Source organism: Anthonomus grandis, chromosome 7 (assembly GCF_022605725.1).
Source record: "Anthonomus grandis grandis chromosome 7, icAntGran1.3, whole genome shotgun sequence".
Lineage (NCBI taxonomy): Eukaryota > Metazoa > Arthropoda > Insecta > Coleoptera > Curculionidae > Anthonomus > Anthonomus grandis.
The window spans coordinates 14,438,823-14,454,974 of record NC_065552.1 but is presented as its reverse complement, the minus strand read 5'-3'; the positions used below and the strand labels follow the sequence as shown (position 1 = coordinate 14,454,974).

Genomic DNA, 16,152 nt, shown 5'->3' with positions numbered 1-16,152 from the left:
GTCAATTGAATCTTATAGGCATGTAAATGAAGATCTTTTGTTAGAATTCGGTAGGTAGTGCTCTTCGAAATGTGCAACTGCTGTGCACGATGACGGATAGATGTTCCCGGATTCTCGGATGTTTGGATGTTCCCGGATTCTCGCCAACACTTTCACGCACTGCGGCAATATTTTCAACAGAACGGCTAGTACGGTGACGCACTGGTGTTTTTACATCCACGACAGAACCATTTGGTTCAAATTTATCAATTAGTTTTTGGACGGTCGTGTGATTTGGTGCATCGTGTCGACCAAAAATGCCCCGCAATTTACGAACTGTTTCCGCAAAACATTCTCCTATTTTTAAACTAATATAATTAAGCAAGAACTAAAATATAGCATTGAAACTGTTCTGAATAAAATCTCTGATACTGATATTAAAGTATTTGCATTAAAGTTTAGAGTCTTGGTATATTTGATTGACAATTACTAATAAAAATAACTGTCTTGTAGCAACCGTAGAAAAACTGAATTATACTTGAACTTTGTACGGTTTACAGTATATAAACCGTACAAAGGTTCATACGCAACAGTTATATATATATATGTATTTTATCTACGTCGAACATCGACATAGAGATTAAGAGGAAAAAGTGTTTATTATTCAGTCTATTCTGCTGTAGGCTCAGGCAAGTGGATCTGAGATTATTTATTTAGAAAAAGAAATCTTTCAATAGGTGTTCTATGTTGTGACCTTAAGCAAAAGATGTTTTTTAAATAACTCAAAAGGGCGATGTTCTATACTAATTTACCTATCTTTGTATCTTCAGAAATAATGAAGTTAGCAATAGTGCCAGTTTAACTGCAGGAATCCTGTATATTTCACACCATGAAAAATAGGTAAAAATGAGTCATCTATTTCATTATGTTCATAAAAAGTCAATACTTGCGATGCTAAATATATCGAAAACATCTTGTCGGACTTGCATTGTCTTATTTATTTAATGTAACACGACGTTTCGGTTGGTAAGTATCTCCAACCGTTATCAAGTGTGCCAACCGAAACGGCGTGTTACATTAAATAAATAAGACAATGCAAGTCCGACAAGATGTTTTCACTGTACCATTGTCTACCACCTTCAAAAACAGCTAAATATATCGTTATATCAATAGGTTTCTTAAATTTGACTAATTTGCGTGAATTTAAATATTACAAAAAATAAGATCTTGACACTAACGAATTTGTTAAGAGTGGGGCAAGAATATTGTTATTATATATTGACGTCGCGCCTACCGCAACTCCCAGTAATTTGCCTTACTGATATTTCATTCTAAAATTAATTAGGTCTGGCGTCGAACGTCTAGCTAGTTTCCTGGTTAGTTGTATTGTCCTGTAAGTCCTGGCTAAACCTCTAATCTAGTTTTTCTTTGTTGCAAATGTTATATTGTGTCATTAATAGTATTAATATATTTTATGTTTTTTGGCCGTTAAAAATAAAACGCTTTAAATCTTGTGTTTTAAATTTGTTATACCACTCCTAAGCCTGAATAAAATTTGAAGACAAGTACACGAAAACAAAATACCATAAAAATCAATTACGACCGTGAAATAACAAATTTGAAATAATAAATTATTTTATTATTTTTTTAAATAAATAATAAAATAAAATTGAATAAAAAAATAAGTTTTATGCCTTATATTTTACTTGGCTTGCTTAATCGAGGACAATTGAAAACATTTGTTTTTCCAATAGTTTATATTTATTATTTTCGCTCTGTAATTATTAATGAAGATCTGGAAATTAATTCACATTTTTTATTGGAAATCATTCTACTTTATGAAATTATATCATTTCATTAAGAATACCATTTTCTATTAAGATAAGTAAAAATAGACACAAATAAGCCAATTGTTAAAAATTATCCTTTATGTAACATACCTACGTATCGAGTTTTTCTACAGATACGAGGTTTTAGTATGCCCTTTATTCTAAGCCTCCCGATAGAAAAGACTACAATGTAATAGTAAGGGCTTTTACAAACCTGTCGCTGCTATCAAATTCTGAACACACGTGATCATAGGCGCAATGCTCCCACAAAGTGTATTAGTGTGAGCAATATAAGCCTTATTGTCTCTAATTTCAATATCCAGTTGTCCAATTTTGTGCTTTCCTGCTTGAAGACCTAAGGCTGATATAGCATCAGTAACTAATACCAAACCTAAAAAATAAAAAATGCAGTATTTTGAATGTTAATAATGGTTCAATTTACCCTCAGGATGTACTCTGTATGCTATTCTTAAGGCAGCCGGATGAGTGTGAATGTTATCGGCTATAATGCCAAAAAATATTTTCCTTCCTTTAAGTATTAACTCGGTAGCCAATAAACCTACAAGGCCGGGATCTCGGTGATGAAACTGAAACAAAAAAGTTATCAAGTATACAAAATTGTGACGTTAAGAATACCTACAGGCATCATTGCATTGAAAAGGTGAGTTATTAATGTTGCTCCACTCAGTGCCGCTCGTTCACTCTCATCTAAATCAGCTGATGAATGGCCTGTAAAAAAAAACAAAAAAATTAGTATTATATTTTAACACGTAAAATATCCTTACCTAATGAAACTATAATTTGTTTTTTTGTTAATTCTTCTATCACAGTCGATGAATTTTTCAGTTCGGGTGCAAGCGTTACAATTTTAATGTTCTCAAAGGCACCATAAGTGGTTTGTACTTCTGACATACCCTTAAAAAATAAATTTTTTATCTCTTCCAACTTCTTTCTTTACTCCAGAAGCAACGCCATCATTAATTTAGAAATACTAATATACTAATAATAATTAGCGAGTTTTCATACATGTATATACAGTTTTCAAAGTTAAGTCGGATAGTTTGTTAAAAATCTCAAGATGATTTCATATACAATGGTACTTGTACTTGAGTAAATAACTTAAGAGTTTGTGCTTTCTGATGAAATGATGAAAGAAAAAAATGTCATATGATATAGAATCTGATATTATTATATTTTATTATTATTTTATTTGTCAAAAAAACAGTCTTCGAGGTCGTGAACGTGATAGTGCTTTATTTCCCATGCCTAACTTGTGCCCTTGAGGTAAAAACCTACACAGACGCTTGCGCCAGGAATCAAGAATGGCGCATTCAATTTTTTCAATGGTTAAGTTATCAAGCCAGGCTTAGAGCTAATTTTTGGCACTTATTTTTTTGGAGCAATAAATCAAATATCTTCAACATGGGTATATTTAAAAGAAAAAACTCCACTTTCCACTATCGGAGTCAAGAAAATCTGACGAATGAATGAACTTCCATCCCTGTAATCCGCAGAGTCGCTTTAACGTGTATGTTATGGTTTAATCGGCTCAAGAATATTGTAGGTCCTATATTTTATCAAGGCGCGTTGACGGGTGAGCGGTACTTCGTAATGTTTACTGTCATACTTAGTGATTTCTTAGATAATTTGAATTTACGGAATCTTCTCCAACAAGATAGAGCTCCTGCCCATAATAGTCGCCAGATTGGTACCCTATTACACGACCTTTTTGATGACCGCTTTTTATCAACTATCCCTATCCTTCTCGTTCACCTGACATAACGCCTATTTGGAGTTATTTCTTTTGGGGCTATTTAAAAGATGTTGTGTATAAGAGGCAATATGCTCGTAAAGATCTTCAGCTAACCATAATTGATGCAATCAACAATATTGAGGGCAGAATCATTGGCAGAGCCACTAGAAGCGTTTCGCGATCTCGAAAATGTTTGGAACCAAGAAGTGTTATGTTTGAGCATTTAATTAAAAATGTATTAATAAAGTTAAATAAACGATATTTTTTACATACTGGATATTTTTCTTAAGGCAATATTATGGCAACTAACTCAGCCACCTTGACGATTTTGAAAATCATCAATCATGCTTTTTATATTTGATTTTAAGGTGAAAAATCAACTTTTGTTTGGAATTAAATTTACTACCAATTGAAAATTTTGCATACCCATTAAGAAAATTGAATTATTTTGCCATAAATTGCGAACGCCTTGTTCGATTTTTAATTCATTATCAGCAGAAAAAAAACTACTAATTGGCTTATTTCACCGACTTTGTAGCTCCCATAATAATGAAGTTAGCAATAGCGCCGACTTAACGTAGAAAACCCTGTATACAGACTGTCTCATAAAGTGGTTAACAAATTAACAGCAGACTCCTTCTAAAAAAGAATTAAGTTAAGTTACATTTTCGTAGTTCAAAAGTCAAATACAACCAAGATACAGGGTGGTAACTTAAATTCTTCGTTTGTAATAAAATTTGGAAAATGTTTTTTTTTTCTTTATATGGCAATTTTTAAAAATAATCTTTTCCTAAACAATTTCCTAGAGAACGCCACCAGCAACATTGCGCAATCAGTTTTACTTAAAAAAGGTACACTTCAAAAAGTGTACCTTTATGTTCTACTACGATAACCCTTTTCGAGATATTTACATTTTAAGTTTTCAATGCATTAAAAAAAATGACATTCATAAACTATTTAAATTGCTTTATTACACTTTGAATGAATAATAAAATATAAAAGATAAATTTCAAAACAAAAATTATGAATATTTGCCAGTCAATGATCGACACGACCTCCATTTGTCTCAATACATTTTAAAATATAATTGCTCATTTCCAAATGACTCAGCAGTAAATATTTTTACCATTAATCATATATCCCCATATGCAAAACTTTAAAGTCTGGACTTCGTGCGGGCAAAGGTCTTTGATTTCCACGACATACACAGTAAGTAATAATAACTAACAGAAATAACAATAAGAATGCAATAAAAGGTTACGTTACTAAAGATGTAAGTTTGAAGTTTTATAACCACTTGTCCCCACTCAATCAAAGTAACTGACAAGACCATAATCCTGGCAATGACATTTATAATAAGTCATTTTGGCTATTTATTATACAAATATTTTAATTTTTAAGGTAAATATTTCAAAAAGGGTAAATTGTAGAGAGGGTAATCGTAAAAAAGTTACGGAGTTTTAAAGAAATCAAAATGTTGTTGGTGGCGCCTTCTATGACAAATTTAAAAAAGGTTCATTTTAATATTTGCCATATAAAACAAATATTGTTCAAATTTTGATAAAAACGAAGAACACATGCTAAATTTATAGCCAAAATTCCAAAAAATTACTTAAGGTTTATCACCCTCATACTTCGGCTTTCGAACTAGGAAAATTTAAGTTAACCTCATTTTTTTTAAACGAAATCTGCTGTTAAATTATTTACCATTATTTATGCGACACCCTGTAGATATAGTAATAATAATAATGTTATTTGTTTAGTCAAAAAGCGCTACATTTATAAATAAAATCTCGAATGGTTCAAATATACATAATATGATTAAATTGTTAAACGTTGCGTTTCACTTCATTTGCGAAATATCAACAATTGATACTACTGCTGAGGTTGGTTGTATGGTCGGCTCGTGTTAATGTTTCGTGCGTCTTACGAAACATGTTTTCTAGGTCGTCTATGCTCGGGTAATTTCATGGAAGACATTAGGCATTGTTCCGATATTCGGTGGACAACTAAAGCCTCTCAGTTTTCCAAAAATACCAAGTCAAAGACCAGAAATACCCAAGTACGAAGCAGGTCGAATAACTAAATAAAGATTACAACCTAAACTAAATCTCTTTGCTCTATTCTGCATTTGTTCAAATCATTATACAATAAAGTTGAGCAGAACTGCAGATGGGGAAGAGCACAGAAATTTTAAAGCAACAAGTAGATGCGCGGCAAAACATTTTTAACATTTACATCAGAGATATGGGTGGTATTCGTATGATCCTGAATAATGATACGAATTCTACTGTCGAGTCATACGAATCGTAATAGCCTTTTCGTATTCGTATAAATTCATATCGCACCGAACAACCCTAGTTCTATCGACTACGTTTAGATTGTATCGGCAATCGCAATTCGTATATATCGTATTAATCGTCTTCGTACTATTGGCATCATATTATATAAATACATTTATACAATACGTATGTCACGGCGTATTATCGATATCTATGATTTAATTTTCCTACGAATAATACGAATCTTTTGATACGAATCACTAAGTTAGTACGATTCGTATGCTTCGAACCTCAATTCCCAATCTAAACCCATATACTTCAAGCTTCTGCAACAGTAAGTACACGGTCTTAAGTCAAAAGCCTTCAAAAAATCACAAAAAACGACTGCTGCTGCTTCTCCGTCGTTGAGTCCTAAATAGACTCTTTCCAACAAGTGAAATACTGCATCGTTAATATTTTTTAAAGCTTGAAAGCCAAACTAAGAAGTACTCAGAGCTCTCTCCATTCCTTCATAAATTTCTCCACAATTTTATTACTATTTAGAAGACTTGGAAAGTTACCACTTAAGAAAGAATCATTAATACAATTGGCCAATGATGTCAGTGAAGAGACTAGAAGATTTAAAAACACTTTAATAGAAAGCTTTACTTTCATATGTTGCAGACGCTTTATCTGAGCCTCAATGATGGGGATGCAGTCGCAGTAGTATTCTGTGATGTCGCAAAGGCCTTCGACTGTATGTCACATAGAATACTGTTGCAAAAGTTAGAAATGTATGGCTTTAGAGGTCCGATTTTGAAGTTGTTAAACTCATTTTTATCTGACAGGTATCAAAGGTTTTGCTGGTTTTGAATCAGAAAAGTTAGGTGTCACAGTAGGTGTGCCGCAGGTCTCTGTTCTTAGTCCCCTACTATTTTTGATCTATATAAATGATCTGCTGTGAAGCATGGACAATGCACATGTTTTGCTGATGATACTACTGTTCTTTGGCGTAATAAAGATACAACTATCCTCCGAGGAATGGTGAACAAGGATCTAGCTGGTATTAAAGGATGGTGTAACAGTAACATATTATCATTTAATGTTTCAGAAACCAATATTTTAAAATTTAAATGTATTTTAGATGTTTCTTTGATTTCATAAATCGTTACTATTAATAATTTTAATAAGTTCTTAGATATACTTATTGACAGTAGATTAAAGTCCGAAGATCACACCGAGCAGCTCTGTTCTAAGTTGGCATTTGGATGTTTTGCTATACGAACAATTAAAAGTAATCTAGGTATATTAGTAGCTAAATACGCCGTAAATATTTATATTTATACCACGTAAATTTTTCATTGGTCGAATCATACTTACGCTATGGGATTTGTTTTAGGGTGCAAGCATCCGCAAACACATTTATGTCTTCTTAAGTATCATGAGTCTTGCAAAGCTCACTTTATTATCTAGAAAATGTTGAGTCTTCCATCTTTATTTATACTGGAGACTGTTTCCTTGAGAAGTATTCTATAGTTATAATAATAATAATACTCGGTCCTTATATAATATAAATTTACCAATTCCTACAACTTCCTTAACCAAAAAAGCATTTTTTTACGAAAGTAAAAGAATATTTAACCATCTTCCACGGCCTTTTCGTAAGACAGTTTTTTATAAGTTATTTAGGAAAGAGGTAAGAAAGATGTTAGTTGTAAAAGGCTACTACACTATAGAAGAATACTTCTTGGACCATTTTTAAGTATATTTGACTTTGACTTTAATGACTTACTGTAGGAAGTTCAGATTTGATGCAAAAAAAGTTAATTTAAGGTGGTTTTTAGAGTATTGCATGATGAATAATTACGACACAGATTTTGACCAATTTTAGTTACTACTATTTTAAAGGTTTTTATAATGCTTTTTTATGTGATATTTAAATGTTTTATATATTCTGATATTTTAATTTCATTGATCAATTTATTTTTTACGTGTTCATATTTGTTTCTTTTATTGTATTCTTGTTTACTTTATGTTTAAGGCAGCTTTGTCAACAATATTTTTTATGTTTTGTAAAAATAAAGCATATTTCATTCAAATCAGTTAAGTATATATAAATTAGAAGTACCATCAGTAGAAGAATTTATTTTGTACAATAATTTAGAAGTACCATCCCAGCCAGAAGAGTTTTTTTTATTTCAGTCATAATATTAGTGTGTATTTAGTGTTTGTAACATCGGAGCTATGTAGTGTAAGTCTATAATGATGAGTGAACTCATCAAGATGGATTACTCTTGACAAAAAGAGTGGCATTTTCATTTGTGGAGAAAAGTCTGCCCGCCCTTCTTAACCCTCTATATAAAATAAAATGTATTACGCCCAGATATATTCTATGAATAGGTTAAAGGGTTTATTGTAGAAGCTGCACTAGTCTTAGCAAGACCAGCAGCAATTGAACAATAAAAAGGATTAATATTTGTATTCAATTGCGGGCTTTTTTTTAGAATATTTTTTTACCTCTTACGGCAAAGAAATTATTTTCATTTATAGGGAGCATTTTGCATCCTACTTTCATAATAATTAAATTTCGACTGCCGGATTTTTCTTCGGTAGGTGCTTTGGTATCTATTAAAATATTTCACAAAATGGTTGTTATAAACTGCAAACTTGCGAATTGAATACAAACATTTCATATTTCTACCAGTAGACTATCCGTAGGCCTTTGGTGATCTAAGGTTTTTTTGGAGTAGATCTTATTATAATAGGAAATACTTTTTCAAAGACCTCTAAGAGTCTAAAAGATGGTCTAATAAACGACCTCTGACATGCATTGGCAAACTTAGTAAAATTATGCCTGGAGTATTGTCGACCACGTCTTTTGCGTTTAGTGCATATTTCCTGCTCGAGGTAAAATTCAGAATAAATTGTCTCATGACCTGAAAACTCAGCATTTATTACAGAACTACTTGTGTGTTTGTTTACCAATGTTTGAACAGACTTAGTCCAAGATAGAGGACGTATCTGCTGTTATTCGTGAAATAATCAACATGCATTTCTAAACCAAATACAGATGCATATGAAAGTAAGGCTTCCAGTATAAATTCTAAGTCAAGCAATAAGACCTCAGAACAAGACGATCAAGAACCATAAACTCAGAATATATACAGGATTAAAATATTGGAGAAAAGCTCATTTCACAACTAAAATCACTACATTCAAAACTCTTAAGATTAAAACCATTAATTACACATTCACCATGAAGCATTATCATGTAAGTTGAGATCTGAGTCTAAAAGAAAGAGAGAAGTTTTCTGGTCCCAATTTATGTTCAACGTTGATTTAGAGTTTAAAAATAATCCTAAATATTTTTGGAAATATGTTCGAGACTTAAAATCTTCCTCACTCCTTGTTTTATAATGAAAAATCTGCCGATGATGAACAATCCATTGTTGTCCAATGCATCAGCAATGAATCTTTCGCAAAATCTAAATTTTGCAGCAATTCTGGTTCAGGACATTTTCAATGGGATTTGTTGCTTCCCTAATAGATATACTTTGAGTCCTGAAGGCATACCAAATGTGCTTCTCAAAAAGTGTATTTGCATAATAATTGTTAAACCTCTTCACATTTTGTTTAATATAGATGGAAGTATAGTTTTGAAATCCCCGTTTTTAAGAATGGTGAGAATGGTGACCTCACTCCTTTTCTCTCTCCAAACTCTTTGATAGCTTGGTAAGTGATCAATTGAGGTGGATGTGCCGAAAGTAAGTCAATATGCAACAACATGGCTTTTTTCTGGTTGATTGACAGTCACAAATTTGTTGTAATATATGTTGCAGTGTTGCAGACCAAATAGTAAAGGTCGTAAATGTTTCAAGATAGTTCTATCAAACAATTCTGATGTAACCAATGTACTAAAGAACCAGAGGAGGTTTAGCTCTGCTAAGGCGGTTTATGTTGAGGCTGACCTCACTCCTGGTCAGAGGAGTGATCTGCAAAAGGTCAAGGACGTACTTGAGCATCGGCGATCCAATGGAGAAACAAATCTGTACATCAAGTTTGACAGTGGCAGGCCTGTCATCGCCACAAAAAACTAAATCCTTCCAGCACTTCACACCACCTACGTCTTTGTTATCAAAATGTACGTGGCCTCCGCACCAAGACTGATAAGATTTATACAGGGATCTCCGTGTGCGACTTTGACATCATTGCCTTCACCGAAACGTGGCTTCAACCAGATATTCTCGACTCTGAATTGTGTCCAGAAACATTTAGAGTGCTCAGATCTGACAGACAGCTGGATAGAGTGGCCGCTACTCGTGGTGGTGGCTGCTTGGTCGCAGCTTCTCACAACATCCACCTAGAGATGGTTGACTTGGAAGACATCTTTAACTCCACACCATTTATACATATTTTAGGTTGTAAGCTCACTTATGGTTATTTTGTATTTTATTTATTTGTAATCTATGTCCCTCCTCACACAACCGAGAGAGACTTTGAGACCTTGTGTGAAACAATTATGTCTCTGGATCTGGTCCACACAAAACGCGTTATTGGAGATTTTAATGTTCCGTCTTATCAGAGAACCAAAGCTAGCAGTGTCAAGTGCAAGCTTTTGACCAACCTATGCAAGATCCTTGGTCTTAAGCAGTTTAACAATATTCCAAATGTTAATAATAGGCTTCTTGACTTCGTTTTTTCAAATTTCGACGTCAGTGTCATCAAAAGTATATCACCGCTTATTGACGAAGATTTGCATCATCCTGCTTTGACAATTTCTGTTAAATCGGCTTCCCCTCATAAATATAATCCTATTATAAGTTCAAATAATTTACAGCAGTTTAACTTCAGAAAAGCAGACTTTCCACTCATGTATAATTTGTTGCTTGATGCAGACTGGTTGTCCGTCTTGCAGTCTTCTGACGTTGACAGAGCTTGCAAGGAACTTTACAAAAGACTTGATTCAGCTTCTGCTGCTTCAGCACCTTTAAAGCAACGAAGACGACGGCGATTTCCAGTATGGTTTTCAAAACAAATTATGTCTAATAATTTTATGAAGGAAAAAGCATATCGTGATTATAGATCCTCTCCAACTGAATTTAATTTTTCCAGATGCAACAGGCTTCGTCAGACAGTAAAATCTCAAGCCCGTGAGGCCTATAACTCATTTGTGACCCAAACCGAGGAGAACATTGTCACTGACTTCTCATCGTTTTCGTCTTTTGTTAGAACTAAGAAAGGTCACTCTTCACTTCCGTCTATCATGTGAGATGCCAATTCTTTTCAAGGAACAGAAAATATTGTGCCAGCTTTCGCCAAATTTTTTCAGAATGCCTATAAAGATCCAATCAACCTCGCAGAAACCTATCCTCCTTCTAATTCCTCAGACCTCATTGACGTTCTTCCATCAATTACCACTGAGGAAATTATTGCTGCTAGTCGGAGGCTAAAAAACAAGTTGACAGCCGGTCCAGATGTTGATCCAAGTTTTGTGGCTAAAGACTGCATGTTTGTCCTTTGTCAGCCTTTATGTCATATTTTTAACCTTATTTTGAAAACTGGCAAATTTTCAGGCGTCTGGAAATGTGCTAAAGTAATACCAATTCACAAAAAAGACGATATAAACAGAATCGACAACTACCGACCTATCTCCATACTTTGCAATTTTTCCAAAAATTTTGAAACTAATGAAACTATTGTTTATAATAGAATTCTTCCCAAAGTTCAATCACTACTCTCTATAGATCACCACGGTTTTATTCCTAAAAGATCGTGCATCACTAACCTCTGTAATGTGACTCATTTTATTTCTTCAGCCCTCGATAGAAAAAGTCAGGTTGATGTGATGTATACTGATTTCAGTAAGGCTTTCGATCAGATAAATCATAGCATTCTGCTGGAAAAATTGAACAAGCAATTCAACTTCTCAGAAAGGCTAATTTCGTTGCTTTCGTCATACCTTATTGACCGTCTACAGTTTGTTGAGGTGGAAGGTTGCAGATCTAATACCTTTCAACTTCTGGAGTCCCACAGGGATCCAATCTCAGCCCACTTCTTTTTATCTTTCATATTAATGATCTTATAGAATTGATTTCCTGCCTTAGACTAGCTTATGCTGATCATCTGAAAATATTCTGGTGTATCAATAGTATCTTGGACTGCGTGTTCCTACAGAGTAACTTGGACCTAATTAGGGGGTGGTGCAGTCAAAATCAGTTATGTCTTAATATCTCGAAATGCTGTGTGATCTCCTTTCACCGAACCAAGGATCCTGTTTTGTTTAATTACAATATAGACAATCAAATCCTCTGTAGAAGTACTTCTATTTAAGATCTAGTGGTTTTATTCGACGATAGGCTCACATTTGTGCCACATATTGAACAGACAGTGACCTCCTCGTTGAAACTTCTGGGTTTTGTCATTCGAAATAGCCGACTCTTTAACAACTCAAACTCAATAAAACTATTGTACTTTTCCTTTGTTAGATCAAGACTGGAATATGGTTCCTTGGTGTGGTGTCCTTTTTATGAATACCATGTTGGCTTTCATAGAAAGGACATTGACAGTGTTCAGAGAAGGGTTTTAAAGTTTCTTATGTTTCGTGAGGATGGAATATATCCTCTTAGGGGACATGATCATGATCTGATGTTAGGTAGATTTAATCTGCAATCTCTGGCCATGAGGAGAACAATTCATTTTGTAACACTCTTATGGAAGTTGGTCAATAATCAAATAAATTCTCCTCCTCTCTTGAACGATATTCTATTTCATGTACCACGATTTGCTTCTAGAGCAAATATCACTTTTGCTTTAGATCGCGCCAGAACTAACATTAGGTTTCAGGATCCCGTATATCAAATGTGCAGAATTTTTAATTCAGTATCATTAACCTGTGACATATTTGTATGCTCCATAAAGGATCTAGTTTTGTCTCTGACAAATCAACAGTTATCATAATTCCTTTTCTCTTCCTTTTTTCCCTTGTCCCATGAATCCCTTTCTTTGTTCATTCTAATGTTAATTTACATCTCCTTTAATTTTGATATATACATGATGTTACTATAGTAATTTAAGTTTTCCTTATTTTTCTTTTTTTTGTTATTTAATTTATAGTAATTTAATACTTGTTTACACTTTCAAAGCATTAATTGTAGATTTTCCTGTAACTGGACTTTGCCTGTTGGAAATAAACTGCTAAATAAATAAATAAAATAGGCTAATCAAAGCCTTGGAGGATTTTAAACAGGTTGACTCAATTTAGACAGATTCTTCAAAGGCCTTCAATCAAGTTAATCATGGAGTTTTTTTGAGTAGGCTCAATCAGCATCAGCAGAGGGTGAAAATAGGTTCTTTTTTGTCTGAAGCAATTCTTATTACCTCAGGGATACCTCAAGAGGGACACTGTTCCCCAATTTTCTTTAATTTATTTGCAAATACTATTTTTAATTGCTTTTTAGAACAGTTTTGCTTTGGCTTTCGCTAATGACTTTACAATTCACTGTCAAGAGGATCAGACACTTTTGCAGGAGGACTTGGACTTGCCAATTGGTATAGGGATAATAAGCTTAGTCTGAATGTGTCGAAGTGCTGTTTTATTAGCTTTTATAAGGGGGTCAGAAAACACACTACTTCCTATCTTATTGATGGGGAACAGTTAAAATATGTAACCAATGTAAGAAATTTGGGGGTAGTTTTTCAAGAGAATCTATCTTTCAATTAACATCTGAAATTACAGTTAAATCATCCAAAATGCTTGGATTTGTAAGGCATTGTAAGAATTTTTCATTGGATACTATAAAGTGTGTCTATGGCTTGCTGGTTCTCTCTAAGCTTGAATATGCCTCCATAGTTTGGTCACCTTATCAGGCAGTATACAACTTGACTGTGGAAGGAGTTCAGCATACATTTTTAAGATTTTGCGCATTTAGGATGGGTTTGTTTATTGCTAATCATGATTATTCATTAATTGAGAGTTGCTTACATCTGGTTACGTTGGAACATAGGCGGAATATGTCGGGTATGATGTTTGTACATAAGCTAATTAATTATTGCATAGATGCAATTAATGGTAGCAGTTTGTTGGAGTGCATAAACTTGAATTTACCAGCTAGGATTGGAAGGTGTGTCTTTTAATCTTTCCGTATTCGATTTCACCATACTATGGCTAAATTCTCCCATAGATCGTTACTGTAAACTCATAAATACTTAACCTATTTAGGTGTTCATTTTAATTGAATTTAGTCTGATTATTAAAATACTTTGTGGGATCAATCAGCAAATATCCTTTGTGTGACCTTATATCTTTTGCTTTGTTTTTGGTAATTGCCTAGGCAAACTTTGTCAATTGAGATCAATACATTGTAATTTGAGATCATGCAATAAAATGATTATTTATTAATTCATTTACAGAATTTAAGGTATTTTGGCACTTGGTTTATTCAGTGTTTTAAAGCTATAAGATAATTTAAAAAATCATGAAATTTTGATTTTTTAATTAATTATTTAAAAACTACTTGATTAGTTTTAAATAGCTATAACTCTGATAAGTTTATGTTGATTCACCAGTTAGCAACCCATCAAAGCAATCTCTTTACCATTAATTTTCTCAAAAACCATTGCTCTGGGTGATGTGCAACAAGAATACCTTTTTGTTAAGCAAAGGTATGTAATTTTCAAAAACAAACCCACATCATGGAAAAATAACTTCAAAAAAGGCATTCACAAAACAACCTCCTACTCTTGCAAAAGCTACGCTATACAATTTTTCAAATAATATTTTAGTATCATCATTTGATTTAGGGTCAAAATTTATAACAGATAAATTTTTTTAGAAATTTTATTTCATTTTGTAAGCCTATCTTTTTAAAGAAAAACTATTTTTTAAATTCACCCTTTCAGTGCCCCTAACTCCCTTAATGTGCATTTTCTGTCCTATACTTATAGAAACTTTTTTTACTATTTTTAGGAGTATTATCAACCCCCAAAATTTAAACACCATTTCAATGACACCCTGTACACTATTGAAATCATAAAATAAGTAATTGCAATAGTAGTCCTAACAGAATAGAGGAAAAAGGTGTTCTCAGTTCATGTAGTAATGTAAAAAAAGTGTAAGGGCTTACCTGATTGAAGTCAAGAATACAGTCAATGGGATGGGCACCTTTTTTTTCTTTACTGATAAATGGTCCTTCAACATGAGCCCCAAGTATAGTAGCACCGAATTTACCTCCCTGCTTTGCATAAATTCGTGGCAGTACTCTTCTATAAATATCTGGTGGTGATGTTACTACTGTGGGGCAATAGGCAGTAACTCCATGCTCCAATATACCTTTTGATACTACATCTAAGGCCCTGTGAGTATCTTCATGGAATGAAAAATCAAAACCAAATCCACCTAGAAATAAGGAAAAGTTAATTTGAAAGGATACTTTAAATAAATCGGCTTTACCATTAATTTGCAAATCAATGAATCCTGGGGTAATCATCCTACTTTTACAGTCGATTTTAACATCTGCGACAACTTGTTCATCATAAAATATCTTTTCTGGGTCAACAATTTTTCCATCTCTAACCCATAAGTCCTCTTTGATAAATTTGTGGTCCCTAATAATTTGGCAGTTGATAAACTGATATAATTTTCCAGCTAGGGGAACGGACATGGACATGATCTACACTTGCAATCAGTTGCACCTGCCACCTCACCTAAATTTGTAAAAAAAGAGAAAATAAAATATAATGTTTTTGAATTTCATGACATATCAGTTTGTTTTTGTTTGTTTATTTATAATATGAGGTTAGTCAGTACGACATCTAGTACGTCATAGTAAATACGTCATTGTAAAAAAAATTATTAAATATTACCCTACTAGAATTATTGAATTATTCCACAACTCCTTGATTTTAAAAACTACAGTGGTTTACATTTTACAATTTGAAAACAAACTCACAACTGCTACTGCCTCTAGTCCCTGTCTATTAATTGACAGTTGTCGAGGGCAACAGTTATAAAACAAGTCACGTGAAAACAGCCTATTTATGAACGACTTGGCACGTGACTTATGCCAAATATTTTGATTGGGACCCCCAAAAGTAAAATAATATAAGACAAAATACGAGGGCGCATCAACAAATACCTATAATGTTTTCAAGAAGTTCATATTATTTACAAACCTATGTGACATACCTACAAGTGATAATATGTGACTTACCAAAAATATCTTGAAGTTTTTAAGTTATTCTTTTGTTTGATGTCTTTTTTATGAAAATTTCGAGTTTACACAGATGTAAAATGTAGGTACCTATGTACATCAGAAAGGACACTGACATATTA

At 33.2% G+C, this 16,152-nt stretch overlaps 1 protein-coding gene across 3 annotated transcripts in view; it reads right to left on the bottom strand.

Annotated features, from left to right (window-relative positions):
• LOC126738461 (N-acetylglucosamine-6-phosphate deacetylase) overlaps positions 1-16,152 on the bottom strand; it is an 18,019-nt gene extending 1,867 nt beyond the window's left edge. Inside the window, exons 1-7 of one of the 3 annotated variants that reach the window (XM_050443824.1) lie at positions 16,031-16,152; positions 15,271-15,524; positions 14,945-15,216; positions 2,594-2,723; positions 2,449-2,537; positions 2,251-2,395; positions 2,023-2,199 (exon numbers count right to left, since the gene is read on the bottom strand). In XM_050443824.1, coding sequence (XP_050299781.1) covers positions 2,023-2,199; positions 2,251-2,395; positions 2,449-2,537; positions 2,594-2,723; positions 14,945-15,216; positions 15,271-15,487 — 1,030 coding nt within the window. In that variant the 5' untranslated portion in view covers positions 15,488-15,524; positions 16,031-16,152. Of the gene's footprint in view, positions 1-2,022; positions 2,200-2,250; positions 2,396-2,448; positions 2,538-2,593; positions 2,724-14,944; positions 15,217-15,270; positions 15,603-15,683; positions 15,782-16,030 lie in introns of those variants that run through there. The other 2 variants (XM_050443823.1, XM_050443822.1) reach the window with 2 other exon arrangements.